Source organism: Schistocerca cancellata, chromosome 5, assembly GCF_023864275.1.
Source record: "Schistocerca cancellata isolate TAMUIC-IGC-003103 chromosome 5, iqSchCanc2.1, whole genome shotgun sequence".
Classification (NCBI taxonomy): Eukaryota; Metazoa; Arthropoda; class Insecta; order Orthoptera; family Acrididae; genus Schistocerca; species Schistocerca cancellata.
In genome coordinates, this window is record NC_064630.1 from 783053092 (window position 1) to 783074806 (window position 21715).

Here is a 21715-nt window from a genome sequence, read left to right on the forward strand (position 1 = left end):
CTGTGAGGTCTTGAAATGAAATGTATAATCAAACATTTCACATTTAGGGTCGAATGTTGTTATCCCCAGACAGATATCTCGACGACAGGAGAGAATTCCACTACAACTTGTCTAAAGAGAAACGTTAACGTTTTGTACTACAGTTTCACTGTAACATTATATTAAGCTTTTTATTTAACGTAGGCTCATTTCTGACGACTCAGTTTTTCTTGTTTTGGCATATGATACTATTTCCTACTGGCTGCTTCGTGAAGCGGAAATAATCACGAGAATTTGACAGAAAGAACCATCAACGGAAATAATTTAGTTTTTTAGTGAAATGTGTTCAGCAGAGGGTTGCTTCGGGCAGAACGCTGTTCCTACCTTTCTTCGGACTTATTCATTCCGTAATCGGACCGAATTAAAAAATATTGTTTATGGTTTTAGACACAGAGAATTAGCTCACTTTATCCGAAGATATTTGCGGTTATTAGCAATTCGAGCAGTTGCTGTGTATTGCAAAAATTCAGTTGCAGAAGAATGGGTTCCGAGCGCCAGCATTATTCCGGTACGTCACGTGAAGCTCCAATTTCGCAGCTCTGATCTTTTTCTTTTTCCCGTGCGAGCCAACAACTTGTGCTTACCTCGCCCTGCGAGCATCTGGCGCACCCTGCCTCAGACGGCGGTCATAATAACTTTCCGCTGCAAAAAACAGCGAGATTCTTTTTTTTCCTCGGTCCGTGCAACACACTCTTCTGACCCAATCGCGTTATTAAAGAATTTGATAGCGAGAGCCCGGAAAATCGAACTGTAGAAGTCAGTATCATCGCAGACGCTAGACACTGTTCCGTTAATGTTCTAGGAGAATTAGATTGTTCTTAAACAAAGGAATTCTGTCACACACCGAAAAACTCAATCTCGTTGGCGTGGCAGAGGGCACTTCCGATTTTTTCTCATAGTAGGGTTACTTCCGCTTTCGGTGCCCGTATGGACGGCTACTGCTAAAATCCCTCTGAGCGCTATAATCAGTCTGCCTGCGAGAGCGATGCATGGCACGCAACAGTGTATTCATACATTCGCCACTTTATACTAGTTCTTCTAACTTTTTAAGTAGGCTTTCGAGGGATAATTCGTGTCTATCTTGAAGCCTCTCTCAGTTCACGATTTTTATCAAAACTGTTGACCATTCCGATATTACATACGTTTGTTATCCACTGTGTGTCCATTTTGATTTAAGTACCACACACTGACGTGACCCACGAGAGATTTTTAAGCGATCTCTTCCGAGAGTCACTGTATTTGTTACATGAATCCAATTGTGACTCACCAGTATTTTACTCACAATGCATTATAATTTTTCGTTTATGTAGTACACGATTTTGCATTTCTGAACACTGAAATCGAGTCCCTAATTTTTTGCCAATTTAAAATCTTACCAAAATCTGCCACAATATTTATGTAGCAGCTTTCGGGTGGTACTTCGTTATACAAGGGACAGTCAACAGTCAAATGAAAACGAGACAGCTGGGAAAAAAGACAAGTAAACTGTTTATTATATACACTGAAGCGCCAAAGAAACTGGTATAGGCATTCGTATTCAAATACAAAGATATGTAAAAAGGCAGAATACGGCGCTGTGAGCCGGCCGAAGTGGCCGAGCGGTTCTAGGCGCTACAGTCTGCAACCGCGCGACCGCTACGGTCGCAGGTTCGAATCCTGCCTCGGGCATGGATGTGTGTGATGTCCTTAGGTTAGTGAGGTTTAAGTAGTTCTAAGTTCTAGGGGACTGATGACCTAAGAAGTTAAGTCCCATAGTGCTCAGAGCCATTTGAACGGCGCTGTGGTCGGCAACGCCTATATAAGACAAGTGTCTGACGCAGTTGTTAGAACGGTTAAGCCGTCGGCACACGGACCGTGCATCCGAACGTTGAGCGTTGAGCGTGCCGAGTTTCTGACGTCATAGCGTGGAATAGCACGTTCCGGAGTCTTTCCGAACGTGCAGAGCAATATCTGGCATGCCAGATATCCTGAGCGTGCGTCTAAGCGTTGACCAATCAGATGGCACAACGCCACCTACGTCACAAGCACGCCAGCTCCCTTCAGCAATGGTCTGTGAGGCGCCATATTGGCATTCAGTTCAAGCTTACACGTATATATGTCGTTTCTGACCAGCAGCAAGTTGAGAATCATTCGAAAACCTGTTGTTAACTGCGTGATTCGTTGCAAGAAAATAATGAGAGACATTATATTCGTGGCAAAAGAATTATTGTAACTTGCATATTATGAAAGTGTATCATTTGAAGGTAGCGACACACTGAGGATCCACGAAAAACACATTGTTCTTGGTACAATTTGTTATAATTGAATTTCAATTAGTAACATAGATACGATTAAACCTTTTAGCAAAGGCTACATCTTATAAGAGGGCTCTAATAAAGTTGTTGTCAATATAGCGTAGTGAGTAGCATTTATGATTGTGATACTAACTACAGATGTATGAATGGTTCGCACCTCACCAAGTCTAAATATTTTTTTCATCATATTCGCGTATATAATAGGTTCTGATGCTTTATTGTTAGTTTAATGTAAGTACATACTACAGTATTTGATGTTATGTAAATATAAGTTCACCTTTTTTTGAGGAGTGAGTTTGTTCGATTGGCTTAATCTACAGGACAGCTTGCGCTACTTGTATAAAAATATTTTGTTCCTTTTTCTTTTGATTTTCGTGATTTACATATTGTAAAGTTTCTGCTACTGGGTAGGAACAGTGATCAAGTAAGAATGACTTTAGGGTTTTACTAAAATGTGGGGAAGATAAAATAGTGTTATCTTAAAAAATGGCTCTGAGCACTATGGGACTCAACTGCTATGGTCATAAGTCCCCTAGAACTTAGAACTACTTAAACCTAACTAACTTAAGGACAGCACACAACACCCAGCCATCACGAGGCAGAGAAAATCCCTGACCTCGCCGGGAATCGACCCCGGGAACCCGGGCGTGGGAAGCGAGAACGCTACCGCACGACCACGAGATGCGGGCAGTGTTATCTTATGTGGAGAACTAATGCAAATTTGTGCCCCACTGTTTGTAATGGAACTTTTATAAGCCTGTGTCCTTATTGATTGGACACGGTACTTTCCTTTTTGTCTTAAAACATCTACATCGATATGGAAGTTTTTATTTGTGTATATTACATATAGAACAACGTGACTAGGATATGAACAATGGAGGAAATGTGCGTTTTAATAGAGCTAACGTGGGAATTTTACGCAGCGTGTTGAGTAAACAGTGTGATTTACGAGCTAGAAACATCCCACAACTGCCGCTGGAGTGCGATGCGATCGCGTATACCACGTTGGAGCCCACGTACCGTATGCACAAGTCGCATCGTTCCTGAGCGTTCAGCAGCACGTTGAACTCGGCACGCTCAACGTTAACTTTCGACAGCACGGTCCGTGTGCCGACGGCTTTACTGCTGCTACATTGGTATGTTATGTAGATTAAAGTGAGGTTGAACAGGGTGCTATAGTCGGCGCACGAGTGATGGGACACAGCATCTCCGAGGTAGCGACCAAGTGGGCATTTTCCCGTACGCCCACTTCACGAGTGCACCGTGAACATCAGCAATCCGGCAAAACATCAAATCTCCGACATCGCTGCGGGTCGGAAAAGATCCTCCAAGGACGGGTGCAACGACGACTGAAGAGAATCGTTCAACGTGACAGCTGTGCAACCCTTCCGCAAATTGCTGCAGATTTCAGTGATGGGCGTCAACAAGTGACAGTGTGCGAACCATTCAACGAAACCCCGATATGGGCTTTCGGAGCTGAAGGACCACTCGTGTACCCTTGATGACTGCACGACACAAAGTTGAACGCCTCGCCCGGTCCCGTCAGTGTCGTCATTGGGATGTTGATGACTGGAAACGTGTCTGGTCGGACGAGTCTCGTTTCAGATTGTATCGAACTGATGGACGTGTACGGGTATGGACACAACCTCGTGAATCCATGGATCCTGCAGGCGACTGTTCAAGCTGGTGGAGACTCTGTAATAGTGTGGGGTGTGTGCAGTTGGAGTGATATGGGATCCCTGATATGTCTAGATACGATTCTGACAGTTGAGACGTACGTGAGCATCCTTTCTGATTATCTGGATCCTTTCACGTCCATTGTGCATTGCGATAGACTTCGACAATTCCTGCTCGACAATACGACACCCCCACACGGTTAGAATTGCTATATAGTGCCTCCAGGAAAGCTCTTCTGAGTGTTAACACTTCCGCCGCCCACCAAAGTCCGCAGACATGAACATTATTGGGATGCCTTGCAACGTCCTGTTCAGAAGAGATCTCCACCCCATCCTTCTCTTACGGATTTAAGGACAGCCCTGTAGGATTCATGGTGTTAGTTGCCTCCAGCACTACTTCAGACATTAGTATAGTCCATGCTGCCTCGTTTTGCGACACTTCTGCGTGCTCGCGGGGGCCCTACACGATAATAGGTAGGTGCAGCGCATATTTTTTCTGACGTCAACATGCCTTCTTCTCAACACATACGAACCATGCAGAGATGAATGAGGTATAGTTAGAAAGTTATTTTAAGAGGTTCCTGACATTGCATACCGATTTGTGGGAAATTTAAACATAAGAGACCCTTAATTATCATCCACGTCCACATCCACATCTATGCTCTGCAAACCACCCTGAGTTGCATGGCAGAGGTTATGTCCCATTGTACCAGTTGTTAAGGTTTCTTCCTATTACATTCACGTATGGAGTGGGGGAAGAATGTTTGAATTCCTCTGTGCGTTCAGTGATTATTCTAATCTTGCCCTCAACATTCCTATGTGAGTGATACGGAGCGGGTTGTAGTATATTCCTAGAATTATGATCTAAAGCCGGCGCTTGAAACTTTAATAGACGTTCTTGATATGACGTGTGTCAAGATTCTTAAAGAGTCTTCCAGTTCAGTTCCTTTAGTATCTCTGCGACATTCTCCAACGGATTAAACAAACCTTTCACCATTCGTGCTCTCCTTCTGTGTATACGTTCAACCCCTGTCAGTTCCATTTGGTACCGGTGCCACACACTTCAGCAGTATACTAGGATGGGTCACATGACTGGTTTGTAAGCAATCTCCTTTATAGACTGATTGCAGTTCCCCAGCGGTCGACCAATAACCCGAAGTCTGTCACCTGCTTTACCCACGAATTTTTTGCGAACCCCTGGTACTGATTCTTGGCCAAACAATCTCACATGAAGCTTCAGTTTCTTTCTCGGTAGATTTAAGTTTCTTGTCTACTGCTAGAAGTATACCGCCTCCATTTCTCATTTCCCTGTCCTTTCGATATGCACTTAAATTTTTGCCAAGAATCTCACTATGAATTTCAGGTTTCAGCCAGATTTCTATACCCAGTTGCGACCGAACCGCCGAATCTTTCCATCAGTAAATGGGGTATGTTCTCAACTGACTCGGTTGTTTTAACCCCCTCCACTGACGTAATGACCCGCTTCTTAATTCCGTATGTATAAAACCAATACGGACTTGTAGCTGTCACGCCTTTGCGCTTACTGCTACGTATCTTAACAGTAAATAGCTCAGTCCTAATGTTAAGAGATAGTAGTGAATTCACGTTGTTAATATTTGAATACAGCACAGCTGCCACAAGCGCAGTTCACTTTTACTCCACTCCTACCCTCGCCATTGCACCACATTAACTACGTGCTACGTGGACCTTGCTAAATTCCCTTGCGTATACATTTTGACCGTTACTCGCCAATATTTACCTAATGGTTAGCACACTCCTAACCGGACTATTTCCCAAATAGCTGTGATGATTGAATGGGTTCGATCCACGGCCTACAGTGCCCTACACTTCACATTGTAACACTGCCTACCTGACCCACTTAACTTGGTAGTGAGCTTATGTATCCAATCACCACTGCTAGCAGCAGTGGATAATCCTATCAGCACGACGAGAGCAGCAGACTTACCGTCGAATCTTCCTGAAAATACTTATAATTACGGTCGCCAGCTCTGAAGGAGCAAAAGAATAAATCAATTTTTGGCTCGTTTCAAAGTGAAATGGCTTGAGTTGAATTTAAACTTAATTCTGAATATTACTATTTCTGATCATTCAAGGTGATTCTACAAAGCAAATACTCTTTCAATTTCTGTGAGTTGGCTTGGTAATTACTACGAAGACTATTTATGCAACTTGGGTTAACAAAATTCTATCCTTCAACTTTATCTAATGATTTTGGATATTACTCTTTGGACAATTGATATAGAATTACTTAAGTGACTTTAGTTGAAAGGTTACTCAGAAAAATTTAAGTAACTATAAATAGGCGACTCATTCTGGTGTGACCATTGCTCTTTTCAACATTCTTATACGCTAAAGTATTCTACAACTAAAAGAATTGTAAATGAAAGAAGCGATGGTGGCCTCAGTTTGATTTCACTATACTATGTTTGAGGTTACTACACTTTACAATGAACAACATGTGTCGTAATTGTACTCATTACTATATTCTGTCCTCTGTACTTGCATAAAAGAAAACTGGTATTCTCCTTTTACATTTATACAAAGTTCGAATTAACAATTGCAAGCAGTCTTGCCTTGGGTAGACGTGTCAGTGCTGGTGGTGAGATGCATGTGGCTAACGCAGCTCTTCACGCCTCATGCCCTTAATGGCGGCTGGAACTACGAGCCATAGCACTCGTATAAGCTACTGCAGGTCCGCCATAAAATCTGGGCGCGGGAACTCTTACAATCAGCCCCAGTGGCATAGAGGCGGCTTCGATAACCATTCGTCGCGTTTTACTCCACAAACGGTGACGATATTCGCCTCTTCGCTGTTGCACAATCACTTTTGCGTCAGCACAGTTACGCACGTCCGAACACATAACACTCCCAGGCCATTCCATTGTTCAGTCCCTGTGTCTCCAGCTACCCCTAGCTACGCTCGTATCACCAAGAGTGGGGGCGTTCCCCTACCACCTTTTTACCAAAATCATTTAGTATTTAAGAATATTTATATTTATTACCCTGGAGTTCATACCAGTCATAATAATTTACTACCAGCGCTTTACAACATTAAATTATACAGTAATAACTTATAATTACCAAGAAAAAGAATACATTTGACTCTGAGAGCTTAGTGCATTGTCTGACAGGTAGCGCTAATTCCCAGTTTCGCCAATAGATGGCATCAGGGTGCACTCTCTGGCAGTCTCACACCAGCGCGCCCGTTTCCGACGCGCGGGCTCCAAATTACTGGCAGCCTACCATCATTTCAGTTACGTTACACAGTGTTATATGAGCTTCACTGCTTTTCATTAGCGCTTCAGACTCTGGCACTTTGTTGCAAATGCTTTCGCAGTTTACCATTAGTATTTTAATACTCACACCAGTTGGAGTCATTTATTTCTATGTTACACTGATACTTCTGAATTTCCTACAGCTATTACTATCTGGATTGCATAGTCACCTAATTTAAAAAGATCTTGTGTGCATTCCACACACAGTTAGCTACCTGAGTAGCAGTCTCTAATGTGTAGTGCACACCATTTAGTGGCACCCTACAGTCCGCACCCCGACGGCACAAGTCCAGGAAATCGCAGCCTAGCTTGTCACAGAACTTTGGAAGGCTCTGATTCAGTCCTTCCACTCGACTAAGACCTACATGGCCATGATCAGTTCTCGAAACAAATCGTGAGCATCGTTGAAACTCCATGTGCAAGACTAGCCTTCTCAACCTTATGTGCCAGTCGCTGGAATGATCCAGGTACGACCTCGGAGCCCACACGACGGGCATCATTTGCTCCAACGTGTGGCACAATCTGTTGTTGGTTGCACCCAGTTCCCTCAATGGCTTCCGGTATAGCCTCTTTAAGTTATTGAATGAGGCCCCCGGGCATACACACTGAGTGCGCCTGGTGTCCTTTCCTGTCTCTTGCTGCCATTGGCCTAAGGGGTATCATCGTTCGCTGTACGTTTGAACTGTCAACAGTTAATAGACGCCTATCCTTTTGTGTTTGTCTCCTCTTGACACAGGGTAAACAGGTTTCCCCACAACATGTGAAGTGACTTCTATTGGCTCAGTTTCAGTTTGAGTGGGAGACAGCACCTCAAACTTGTTGGTTAGGGGATCGGTAGAACACCTAGAGTCCTCCCTAGTTCCCATCCGCCCTGTACAGGAGGCCTAGATCTACCATCGACACGCTTCTCACAGTCAAGTGGGTGGGTACCGAGAGATCTAGTGCTTGCTGAGGAGGAGACGCAGTGCACAGGGGAGGATAGTCCTCGATATACCTTTTGTACCTGCATCACAGGTGCACGACTCTCAGGAGCTGTTCCAACACACCATTCGCAGCAGCAGCAGCAGACCATCGTTTGATAGTAATCAGGGCGATTTACAGCTGTTTATGAATGTCAACAACTCACCCAGTGTTTCAGATCAGCATTCAGTGGGGCTGCATTTTTGCTGGTGCAGTGTATTACAGGGCAGTGAACAAATAACTTTAAATGAAACCCACTGAATATCTTTTAATCTGTTGAGCTCAAAAGTTGCTGATTCCCTATAAGAATTGAAGCAAATATACAAAACGAGATTTCTATTAAGACAAGACGAAAACCTGTGCAAAAAATTATTAGTTTCCTAAGACGTTGTTGGCAAACTTGAAAACAGGATCATTTTACAACAGATGTAGATAATGTATAGGGCTAATCGTCTATAAGGGAAAACTAGATGTAACAGAATGTGCGAGATGGAATATCTGCTACAGTAACTAAATCACAAATGCAAATTTACTACGAATTACTCATAGATTGTGCAAAAGACAACGGTAGCTTCCAAAATTTCTCAAACGCAAATTTATCTGCGTTGATATAAACGAAATTCAGGGGTAACGTATCCTTCAGCAGCAACTGTGAACCACGAATATGTTAAGTATCCAAAACACTCGTACCGGTAACATACGAAAATATAGTTTTGTAGGTGTCTGAAAATTCTCGAAAATAAACTATTTCTCACGTAATTATACAATGAAATGGGAGAACGATTGTTATGAACGAGATGGGCCTACTGTTATCAAGATATTGCCGATAACAGTAACAGATTATCGCAGCATTCGCGAAATTTCGCAATATATCAGAATATAAATGAGTATTGACACAGTCAGTGAAATATTATGCAGAAGCGACGCGAACGGTAAAATATGCCAATGTAGAACTTCATATCGCAACTCATGAGTGACTAACACGCGGTTTCCCACAAAGGAAAATTCCAAAGTCAGCTTTCGTATATAAATAAACGGGCTTATTGCACGGATTTTTCACTTAGCTGATTTTATGCACACATCCACACTGACGTACCGGAAAGAACACTGCAGCGTGAGTCTATCTCGGTCAAAATCGATATAATGTGCAGCATCAACACAGCACGTCTTCTGCCTGTTGCAGCTAATTGGCGAAAGGACACCATGGATGCCCAGCTTCATACCTGTATTTTACGAGGAGACCCTCTTTTCATATTATCTAATTACGTAAGATTCTGGCCGTACGGAAAGCATGCTAGCGGCAAGACACAATCAATGCCTTCTCTGCGCGATAGCAATGGAGATACTATCGAAGACAGTGCTACCAAAACAGTGCTACTAAACACAGCCTTCCGAAATGCCTTCACAAAAGAAGAGGAATTCAATATTCCAGAATTACATGCCAACATGAGTAACGTAGAAGTAATTATCCTCGGAGAAGTGAAGCAACTTAAATCACTTAATAAAAGCAGGTCTTCCGGTCCAGACTGTATACGAGTTAGGTTCCTTTCATAGTATGCTGATGCAATAACTCCATACTTAAAAATCATATACAACCGTTCGCTCGACGAAAGATCCGTACCCAAAGACTGGAAAGTTGCACAGGTCACACCAATATTCAAGAAAGGTAGCAGGAGTAATCCACTAAATTACAGGCCCATATCGTTAGCGTCGATATGCAGCAGGATTATGGGACATATATTGTGTTCAAACATTATTAATTATCTTGAAGAAAACTGCCTATTGACACACAGTCAGCATGGGTTTAGAAAACATCGTTCCTGTGAAACACAACTAGCTCTTTATTCACATGAAGTGTTGGCTGCTATTGATAAGGGATTTCATATCGATTCCGTATTTCTGGATTTCCGGAAGGCTTTTGACACTGTACCACACAAGCGGCTTGTAGTAAAATTGAGTGCTTATGGAATATCGTCTCAGTTCTGTGACTGGATTCGTGATTTCCTGTCAGAGAGGTCACACTTCGTAGAAATTGACGGAAAGTCATCGAGTAAAACAGAAGTGATTTTTGGCGTTTCCCAAGTTTGTGTTATAAGCCCTTTGCTGTTCCTTATCTACACTCCTGGAAATTGAAATAAGAACACCGTGAATTCATTGTCCCAGGAAGGGGAAACTTTATTGACACATTCCTGGGGTCAGATACATCACATGATCACACTGACAGAACCACAGGCACATAGACACAGGCAACAGAGCATGCACAATGTCGGCACTAGTACAGTGTATATCCACCTTTCGCAGCAATGCAGACTGCTATTCTCCCATGGAGACGATCGTAGAGATGCTGGATGTAGTCCTGTGGAACGGCTTGCCATGCCATTTCCACCTGGCGCCTCAGTTGGACCAGCGTTCGTGCTGGACGAGCAGACCGCGTGAGACGACGCTTCATCCAGTCCCAAACATGCTCAATGGGGGACAGATCCGGAGATCTTGCTGGCCAGGGTAGTTGACTTACACCTTCTAGAGCACGTTGGGTGGCACGGGATACATGCGGACGTGCATTGTGCTGTTGGAACAGCAAGTTCCCTTGCCGGTCTAGGAATGGTAGAACGATGGGTTCGATGACGGTTTGGATGTACCGTGCACTATTCAGTGTCCCCTCGACGATCACCAGTGGTGTACGGCCAGTGTAGGAGATCGCTCCCCACACCATGATGCCGGGTGTTGGCCCTGTGTGCCTCGGTCGTATGCAGTCCTGATTGTGGCGCTCACCTGCACGGCGCCAAACACGCATACGACCATCATTGGCACCAAGGCAGAAGCGACTCTCATCGCTGAAGACGACACGTCTCCATTCGTCCCTCCATTCATGCCTGTCGCGACACCACTGGAGGCGGGCTGCACGATGTTGGGGCGTGAGCGGAAGACGGCCTAACGGTGTGCGGGACCGTAGCCCAGCTTCATGGAGACGGTTGCGAATGGTCCTCGCCGATACCCCAGGAGCAACAGTGTCCCTAATTTGCTGGGAAGTGGCGGTGCGGTCCCCTACGGCACTGCGTAGGATCCTACGGTCTTGGCGTGCATCCGTGCGTCGCTGCGGTCCGGTCCCAGGTCGACGGGCACGTGCACCTTCCGCCGACCACTGGCGACAACATCGATGTACTGTGGAGACCTCACGCCCCACGTGTTGAGCAATTCGGCGGTACGTCCACCCGGCCTCCCGCATGCCCACTATACGCCCTCGCTCAAAGTCCGTCAACTGCACATACGGTTCACGTCCACGCTGTCGCGGCATGCTGCCAGTGTTAAAGACTGCGATGGAGCTCCGTATGCCACGGCAAACTGGCTGACACTGACGGCGGCGGTGCACAAATGCTGCGCAGCTAGCGCCATTCGACGGCCAACACCGCGGTTCCTGGTGTGTCCGCTGTGCCGTGCGTGTGATCATTGGTTGTACAGCCCTCTCGCAGTGTCCGGAGCAAGTATGGTGGGTCTGACACACCGGTGTCAATGTGTTCTTTTTTCCATTTCCACGAGTGTAGTTTCAGATTTTATATAGTGAACATCAATAATACCGACAATCTGCAGAGACGGATTCCCGACTGGAAATGGAAGAAAAGAAGTACTAGGAACATGTGACCAAAAATGGACGGTGTACGTGCAACGACAACAGATCGTCACGGAGCACAGTAAGGAGCTGCATCGCATCCGCCTCACAACAGATGTTCAAAATGCAGTGCATGCCTTCACACGTCGCAGCACTGACTGCCACAGTCTTTCGCAAGTTCCAGCCTCCCTCCGAATAGCGTCACAGGCGTCGTGAACGCGCTTTTGAAGGGTCTATATTTCAAGAACTGGTTCAGCATACACAAGGCTTTCCAGACGCCTCCAGAGGTAAAAACCAAGGGGTTTAAGTCCGGTAATCTAGCTGGTCACGCTACGGGACTTCCGCGTCCCATCTAACGTCCGAGGAAGGTATTGTTGGGTTGTTGGCGAACAGTAACGCGGAAGTAGGGAGGTGCTCCTTCGTGCAGAAACCACATAACTTGTACTGCCAAAGGCATGTTCTCGAGCAGCCTAGGCAGAGTATTGCGTAGCTGTTCCAGGTACTTTCCTCCGTCGTGGCGTTGTGGAATAATAACTGATCAGAGTATGTGGCCGCCAAGAATCCCTGCCCACACATTGATGCTGAACCGATGCTGATGAGACGCCTCGACCATTCCCCGAGGATTATCTGTAGCCCACATATGACGACTATGCACACTGATTATGCCAGTTGTGGTAAAGGCTGCTTTGTCGCGAAAGAGGGCTGGCGACAGAAATCTCATAATTGTGAGGGTCTGGTGCAAGAACCATCGACAAGATCCTTCCCATAGAGGGTAATCCGCTACAGGTAATGCTTGCACTCGTTGCAGGCCATAGGGACAGTAGCGGTTGTCGTGCAGGATACACATAATAGTACTTTGGGTTACGCCATGTTGGCGGCCAACTTGCCTGGAGCTTAAACTAGGATTCGTCTCAATATCCTGTAGAACATGGTCGTCCAAATCTGGTGTACACACATTCCGCCAGCTCCCTGCACCTTAGTCTGTGTGAAAGAATCCATGATCACACACATGCCCAAAAACTGCTAGGAATGTTGTACGAGTGTGGTTGTGGCTGTGAGGGCACTTGTTCTGGTATAGTCGTGCTGCCTCTCGACCGTTTCCATATGCTTGACCGTACACAAGCACCATCTCGGATTTTTCCCGGCACAAAGACCAGACCTTTCTACTGCTTACAGTACACTGCGTGAATAAAACAGCCTGGAAAACACATGACACACACTGCACGCAGTCAGAGATACTATCATTCATCGGCGCCATCTATTGTGGCAACGGTGTATTTCCAGACACATGCTTGTTTTTTTATATATTGCGGTAGTATCTGTTCCCGAAAGAACAGTTACCGTGGACGACCATGCAGCTTTGCTAGAAATGAAATGATAATTAAATGGACACCCTAGCTGCAAACAGGCGTTCATGTACTTCATTGGGGACATGTTGAAAATGTGTGCCCCGACCGGGACTCGAACTCGAGATCTCCTGCTTACATGGCAGACGCTCTATCCATCCGAGCCACCGTGCGCACAGAGGATAGTGCGTCTGCAGGGACTTATCCCTTGCACGCTCCCCGTGAGCTCAACATTCCCAACATGTTCACACATATATTAGGCGCACTACGAATGTAGTGGTGTGGACATGTTGGGAATGTGGATCTCACGGGGAGCGTGCAAGGGATAAGTCGCTGCAGACGCACTATCCTCTGTGCCCACGGTGGCTCAGATGGATAGAGCGTCTGCCATTTAAGCTGGAGATCCCGGGTTCGAGTCCCGGTCGGGGCACACATTTTCAACATGTCCCCAATGAAGTACATTAACGCCTGTTTGCAGCTAGGGTGTCCATTTAATTATCATTACATGTTTCTTTCTTCATTTTCAGGCAGGAATCCATCTCTATGTTCACACTGAATACACTTATTTTCCATTATGTGTACATACAAAGAAGAAACAGGTAACAAAATAATATAAAAATAAAATTATTAACAATATCTACAAAATGGGAAATTTGAAAATTTCAGTTAGTGTATAGACAATATGAATAATATTACCTGTTCGTGCGGCAAGGAGGAATGGAGCTGCTGTTTTGGTCTACATTAGCATTAATATTTCCGAGTTATCTATTATTTTCCAGCTCAGTTCGTTCGTTGATGTGTCTATCTCGTTAAAAATTTTATTTCTTCTCGAATATTCATTTTTTCCCTTTCTTTGCATGTTGGAATTGTAGTTTATCGTAAATGTTTCGGGACGTGTGTTCATTGTGTATCAGATGCATGGCCAATACACTTGCATTATTTTGCTTAGATTTAGTGTGTTTTTTCAGTCGCATCCGAAAATTATTTCCCGCTTGGCCAATGTATACCATGTCACAACTATCACATCCCAATTTACGTGTTCCTTATCTACATATTAGTTGTGCTCTGTATCTATGTGTGTTACAATATTTTTAACAATGTCAGTGAACTCAGTTCGTAGACAATACTGCATCCAGAGCTTCAAGCGTAAACAACAGATTCTAAGCACCCAGTATGTGCTTGGCCTCAGAACACTGTGTGATGCTAAAGGGTGACTTCTCGACGCATAGAAAACTGCCACCCGAAGAGAGGTGTACAATATTTACAGACGAAACATCCTCTTCAAACATTTTATTTGGCGCACAGTTTACTCATTAATTAACGTCAAGTGTTTTGTTTATAGAAACGACCTTTAGACGAAGCTTTTGACCAAAGCCGGCAGCCGCGATCGGATATCGGAAGACGCACATCGGAAACTCACATACAAGCAAATTTGTAGTGCAGCCAGCCGAACCGAGCGGAAGTATGAAGTTCCCAAAGCTACTTCGATCTTTCGTTTGGTTCACTAATTACACTTTTCGTCCTCTGTGAGACCAGTGAGTATTGTTTAGAAGAAGCAGCTCAATGAAACCATTGCAATACAGCGCTACTGCAAATGATTCATTCGTTTTCAAAGTTGAGTGTTTTCCATAGTATTACATGTACAGATATGAACTAAGCATGAATAAAATCGTAAACTCATCGAGCCTGCATTCTACCTACCAGGTGGCGTTAAGAGTGCAGTGCCTTGACAAAATGGTGACAAAACAAGAAAAGAATTTTTGCGTGTTGGAATGTGCGAGATATTTGTTAACACAGTGTAACGTGCATTCAGAAGGAATTGCGGAAACGGACTGCCATATAAACAGAGCGAAATGGTGCAAATGGCTCTGAGCACTATGGGACTTAACTGCTGTGGTCATCAGTCCCCTATAACTTAGAACTACTTAAACCTAACTAACCTAAGGACATCACACACATCCACGCCCGAGGCAGGATTCGAACCTGCGACCGTGGCGGTCACGCGGTTCCAGACTGTAGCACCGAGAACCGCACGACCACTCCGGCCGGCATAAACAGAGCATTGTGCGTTGGTATGCACAAGTTAGGGACACTCGCTGTCTTTATAAACAAAACAGTACACGTCGACTACGTTTGCCAGATGCACCCACTGAAAGATGTGGAAAAGTTTCGTACGCAGTTCAAAAACGTCAACGGTAAGCGCAAGCTACAAACTCGGAATACTGCAACAGACTATTTGGAAGAATTTGCGACGACGGTTACATTTGAAACCGTACCTTCTGCAGCTCGTGCGAGGGTTAAAACCGGAATGCTATGACCATCACCTTCTGTTTTACGTCAGAATTCAGAAAGCACTCGAGGATCACAATTTCTCCTGGAATTGATAATCAGCGACGAAACAACCTTCCATTTATCTATAAAGGTTAAGATCCACCATGAGAGAGTGGGGGGGGGGGCGGGGTGCACTGACAATTCTCACGCAATTGTTTTTCACGAATGAGATGCGCCGAAGGTTAATGTTTTGTGCACAGTGTCACAGACGAAGGGGGGTTGTATGGACCGTTTTTGTTCTTTGATAAAACTGTGACGGATAAGGAGGTGCGGTTATTTCCACAGCTGACTGCTGATTTCGACAATTCCACTTCCAACAAGACTGGCCACCTCCTCATTGGAGCATCTATGCTTTCGCATAGCTGGGCTGGACATAGTGGTGAAGATGATGTGGCTCTATACCCTCCTCCCCCCTCCTCCACCCCCCCCCCCCTCCCTACACACATCCCGGCCCCAGGTTGGCTGACCTTCGCCTATGATTACTTTTTCCTTTAGGGTTATAGTAAGTGCGTTTATCACCTTCACTTCTGTGAAAACTGGAACAGCCCAGGAAACACATCAGTGCTGCTGTGATTACCATTGACTTTGCTACGTAAGGTGTGGAATCAACCTGACAATCACTTTGACGTGCGTCGTTTGACCAGAGGGGCACTCAGAGAACATTTGTAGACTGCAAAATGCGAGCGTGGTGTGTTTACCGCTCTGTTCACGCATTAATCATATTTATACATGTAATACTTTGGAAAACATTAAGCTTTCAAAAATAATGAATCGTTTGTAGCAACCCTGTAGACTCGTTTTACGTAAGAATGTTATATTTTTCTGCCTTCTAACCTACAGAAAACAGAGATAGATCTGTAAATATTGCTTTACGGAAAAGAATTGCTTTTTGATTACTTGCGACCATATCTGTACGGCACTCGATTTTTTTCCACACTTATTTAAATGTCACTCTGTTTACTTTTGTGCCTTGATAACCCAGCGTTTTTTTACCACGTAACTTTTCTAGGTTTAATCTTGTGAACTGAAACAGGAGTAAAGTCAACTGTTATTCTTTGTGTCTCGTGTATCTGTGATGTTGACCTGAACAACGCAAGTGATGTAATTACGAAAATGCTGTCAGGTACATCGAGTAGACCAAACTGTCAAAGTCAGTTAAAAAGCAGTTACACAGTTTCAAAGCGATTAGAAAATGCAGCTGTACATTGAATAAGCTGTTCTCGGAAATTCTATTGTGCAGTACAGTGAACAGTGGTACCATGTATGACGTCACAATGCGCGACCTGCAATTCCAACGCACAAGATAACAGAATAAAATGCTTTGTAAGTTACTAATCGAATTTTGAAAACATCAATAATTAAAATGTTTCTACAAAGTGCCCTATAAATTTACGTAGTCGCAACTGGCTAAACAAATTTGTTAGCATTGAATAATACACACGCGAATGTAATTCTGTGCTGTAAAAATTACTGTCTGACAAGAAATATAATCCATTGACTCTGACAATAATTTTGAAAAGCAACACTTTAACTATGAATTGTTTCACTGTGTCCTGACTGTACTGTAACTGCTGCTAGCCAAATTTTGTAGGTTAGCCCCGTGGCAAAGGAAACTCGCTACTGCAGAGCGGAGTGGCCGCGCGATTTGAAGCGGCATGTTACGGATTGCGCGGCCCGTCCCACAGGAGGTTCGAGTCCTACCTCGGGCTTGGGTGTGTGTGTTGTCCTTACAGTAAGTTAGTTTTAGTTTAAAGTAGTGGTTAAGTCTAGGGGCCGATGATCTCAGCAGTTTGGTCCCTTAGTTCACATTCATTTGAACATATGAAATTCGGTACTGCTCAAAGTGATGAACATACACTGATAAACTTAAACATGATGACCACTGCCCACCGTGACCTTGGATGCCATCTGGTGGTGTTGCGAGCACGTGACGATGGAACAAAAGCATGTAATCGGAGCAGACACAGACATGGCATCAACCTAGTGAAGATATGGACCCCAAATGGGGAGATGCATTCTACATCTACATCTACATTTATACTCCGCAAGACACCCAACGGTGTGTGGCGGAGGCCACTTTACGTGCCACTGTCATTACCTCCCTTTCCTGTTCCAGTCGTGTATGGTTCGCGGGAAGAACGACTGCCGGAAAGCCTCAGTGCGCACTCGAATCTCTAATTTTACATTCGTGATCTCATCGGGAGGTATAAGTATCGGAAGCAATATATTCGATACCTCATCCAGAAACGCACCCTCTCGAAACCTGGACAGCAAGCTACACCGCGATGCAGAGCGCCGCTCTTGAAGAGTCTAACAATTGAGTTTGCTAAACATCTCCGTAACGCTATCACGCTTACCAAATAACCCTGTGACGAAACGCGCCGCTCTTCTTTGGATCTTCTCTATCTCCTATCTCCTCTGTCAACCCGACCTGGTATGAGCAATACTCAAGTATAGGTCGAACGAGTGTTTTGTAAGCCACCTCCTTTGTTGATGGACTACATTTTCTAAGGACTCTCCCAATGAATCTCAACATGGCACCCGCCTTACCAACAATTAATTTTATATGATCATTCCACTTCAAATCGTTCCGTACGCATACTCCCAGATATTTTACAGAAGTAACTGATACCAGTGTTTGTTCCGCTATCATATAATCATACAATAAAGAATCCTTCTTTCTATGTATTCGCAATAGATTACATTTGTCTATGTTAAGGGTCAGTTGCCACTCCCTGCACCAAGTGCCTATCCGCTGCAGATCTTCCTGCATTTCGCACACTATCTACTTCGGACACTATCTACTAGGTCATTTATATATATTGTGAAAAGCAATGGTCCCATAACACTCCCCTGTGGCACGGCAGAGGTTACTTTAACGTCTGTAGACGTCTCTCCATTGAGAACAATATGTTGTGTTCTGTTTGCTAAAAACTCTTCAATCCAGCCACACAGCTGGTCTGATATTCCGTAGGCTCTTACTTTATCAGGCGACAGTGCGGAACTGTATCCAACGCCTTCCGGAAGTCAAGGAAAATGGCATCTACCTGGGAGCCTGTATCTAATATTTTCTGGGTCTCATGAACAACATGAGTTGGGTCTCACACAATCGCTGTTTCCGGAATCCATGTTGATTCCTATTATTATGACGCATAGCCTCTGAACGTGTATCTCGAAAACGGCGAAGCTGGTCGAATGTTCACGTGCTACTTTCGTCGGCATCTATGCAAAGAGATAGGACAGTGAAACTAGCACCAGGCACTAAATGGTTGGACTTCCACGACTCTTCCAGAGCGTCGGTTTCCGAGGTTTGTCTGCTCTGTGAAGTAGGACAGATTGTGATCTGTGGCATTTCCACCGATAGCGCACAGCGCCGGTGCAATCACAAGTGTTTCGGAGCACACCGTTCTTCGTACAACGTTGCACTTGAATTTCCGCAGCAGATGTTGAACTAACGACTTCGCCAGTTAGGATTAGAATGGACATGGAACCATCGGGATTCGACCGTCGATCAATGGAAACGTGTCGGCTCTTCGGGTGAATCACATTTTTGCTACACTAAGTCGATGGCCGTCTCCACAAACGCCGTCATGGAGGTGAACGGTGGCTCGAAACGTGCAGCGCGTCACGGACGAAGGCTGGTAACAGCAGTACTATGTGCTACACGAGACACTCTGCTGCGCTTGCATGGGACCAATGGAAGTAACCGAAGAGACACAGACAGCTGGTAACCGACAGTATCCCTTTATGCTTGACGTCTTCCCCTACAACGATGTCTTCTCCGACGACGATGTCTTCCCCGACGACGATGTCGTCCCCGACGACGATGTCTTGCCCGACAACGATGTCTTCCCCGACGACGATGTCTTCCTCGACGAAGATGTCTTCCCAGACGACGTCTTCTCCGACGACGACGTCTTCCCCGAGACGACGTCTTCCCCGACGACGACGTCTTCCCCGACGACGACGTCTTCCCCGACGACGACGTCTTCCCCGACGACGACGTCTTCCCTGACGACGATGTCTTCCCCGACGACGAAGTCTTCCCTGACGACGATGTCTTCCCCGACGAAGATGTCTTCCCCAACGAAGATATCTTCCCAGACGATGTCTTCCCCGACGACGATGTCTTCCCCGACGACGAGGTCTTCCCCGACGACGATGTCTTCCCGACGACGATGTCATCTTTCAGCTGCATAGCTGTACGTGTGTCAGTGCCAGAGCCCTGTTACACTCGTTTGAGGAGCGTTACAGGTAAATCAGAGAAAGACGAAGGTAATGAGAAGTAGTAGAAATGAGAACAGCGAGAAACTTAACATCAGGATTGATGGTCACGAAGTCAATGAAGTTAAAGAATTCTGCTACCTAGGCAGTAAAATAAGCAATGACGGACGGAGCAAGGAGGATACCAAAAGCAAACTCGCTATGGCAAAAAAGGCATTTCTGGTCAAGATAAGTCTACCAATATCAAATACCGGCCTTAATTTGAGGAAGAAATTTCTGAGGATGTACGTCTGGAGTACAGCATTGTATGGTAGTGAAACATGGACTGTGGGAAAACCGGAACAGAAGAGAATCGAAGCATTTGAGATGTGGTGCTATAGACGAATGTTGAAAATTAGGTAGACTGATAAGGTAAGGAATGAGGAGGTTCTACGCAGAATCGGAGAGGAAAGGAATATGTGGAAAACACTGATAAGGAGAAGGGACAGGATGATAGGACATCTGCTAAGACATGAGGGAATGACTTCCATGGTACTAGAGGGAGCTGTAGAGGGCAAAAACTGTAGAGGAAGACAAGAGATTGGAATACGTCAAGCAAATAATTGAGGACGTAGGTTGCAAGTGCTACTCTGAGATGAAGAGGTTAGCTCAGGAAAGGAATTTGTGGCGGGCCGCATCAAACCAGTCAGTAGACTGATGACAAAAAAAAAACAGGGAACTCACGTTGATGTCTCAATGACCAAATGTAACTCCTATGGAACCTGTCTGGATCACTATCGGGCACCGTCACCGAGTACGCAAATCTGCGGCCCGTTATTTACGCGAATTACATGACCTGTGCGTATACATCTAATGCCACATATCTCCACAAACCCACCAACAAACTGTCGGATCCCTGACACGCTAAATCAGTGTTGTATTTCGTTCCAAAGACGGACGAACAAGCTATTAAGCAGGTGGGCATAATGTTTTTTTTTTCTTCTCATCTGTGTAAGTATGCTGGGCAGCAGCAAGTAAGCTAAATTTTTTAAAAAAATCTTAGCACAGTGCAGTGCAAGAGTACACAACTGTTATAGATAATGCTTCAAATTTTAAGAAACTGTGTTCCTCTCTGCAGTGAAGCGAAACACATGATCAGAAAGTGTGATAATTCATTCGTGAGGAAACGGTGCTGGAATTTGCATTTGCTAAATGAATGAAAGTAATTGACCTTTCTCAAAAACTGTACTGCGAAAACTGAAACACATTATCTGAGTATGGCAATCATCATTACAAAATATTATCTTTCACAACGAATTTTTCTCTGTCAAGTAATGAATTCCTGAAAATCGTAAAAGAATGATGAAATCTATAACTTCAGAGTGCGAGCCCTGTGAACTGATAAGTTTACCTACTCTCGTCTGGACAATTAACTAACTAAACCAAACAAATAAAGAAAAAAAAATGACTAAAATTTTCCGTTTTACAAACACATCACAATTACCCGCAAGCAAACAAAACAGTAATACTTCACCTCACAATTTTCACTTATCCAATTAATCTTTACCAAATCATAAATGACAATTCATCCTTCTGTCTTCGTGCTCTGCAATATAGTTTCATTCGTTCAGTAGCGTTGCCAACATGTGGCTCCCTCGCTAGCTCAGCTTAGAGTGTTTACTGCAACGACAGTACTACTGGCAATCAAAGATCACACTGTTTGTTCTCAGAAACTCAGTGTTGTAACATATTGACTATTGAAACTACTGTTTGAAAAATGAGGTATAAAAAGTTGAGAACAATGAAACAAGCAAGTAATCCTAATAGTCGAAGGCAGGCGCGGATCTATGGGTGGGGGAGGGGGTGGGGGGGCGGAGGGAGTAGGGGTGGAAGGGAGTAAGGGGGCGGGGGCTAATCGGGGTATCTGTCCCGGACGGCAATTTCAGGGGGCGCCAATTTCATA

General features: G+C 44.7%; 1 protein-coding gene and 1 non-coding gene across 2 annotated transcripts in view; one reads left to right on the forward strand and one right to left on the reverse strand.

The window, feature by feature from the left end:
- The window catches only part of LOC126188804 (uncharacterized), a 78375-nt gene that overhangs the window by 33455 nt on the left and 23205 nt on the right, over positions 1-21715 (reverse strand). The window contains exon 2 of the mRNA XM_049930417.1: positions 19385-19714. Within this exon, the coding sequence (XP_049786374.1) occupies positions 19385-19714 (330 nt within the window). The remainder of the gene's footprint in view (positions 1-19384; positions 19715-21715) is intronic.
- Positions 13574-13648, forward strand: Trnak-uuu (transfer RNA lysine (anticodon UUU)). Its single transcript has one exon. It is a non-coding gene; the product is annotated as a tRNA-Lys (tRNA).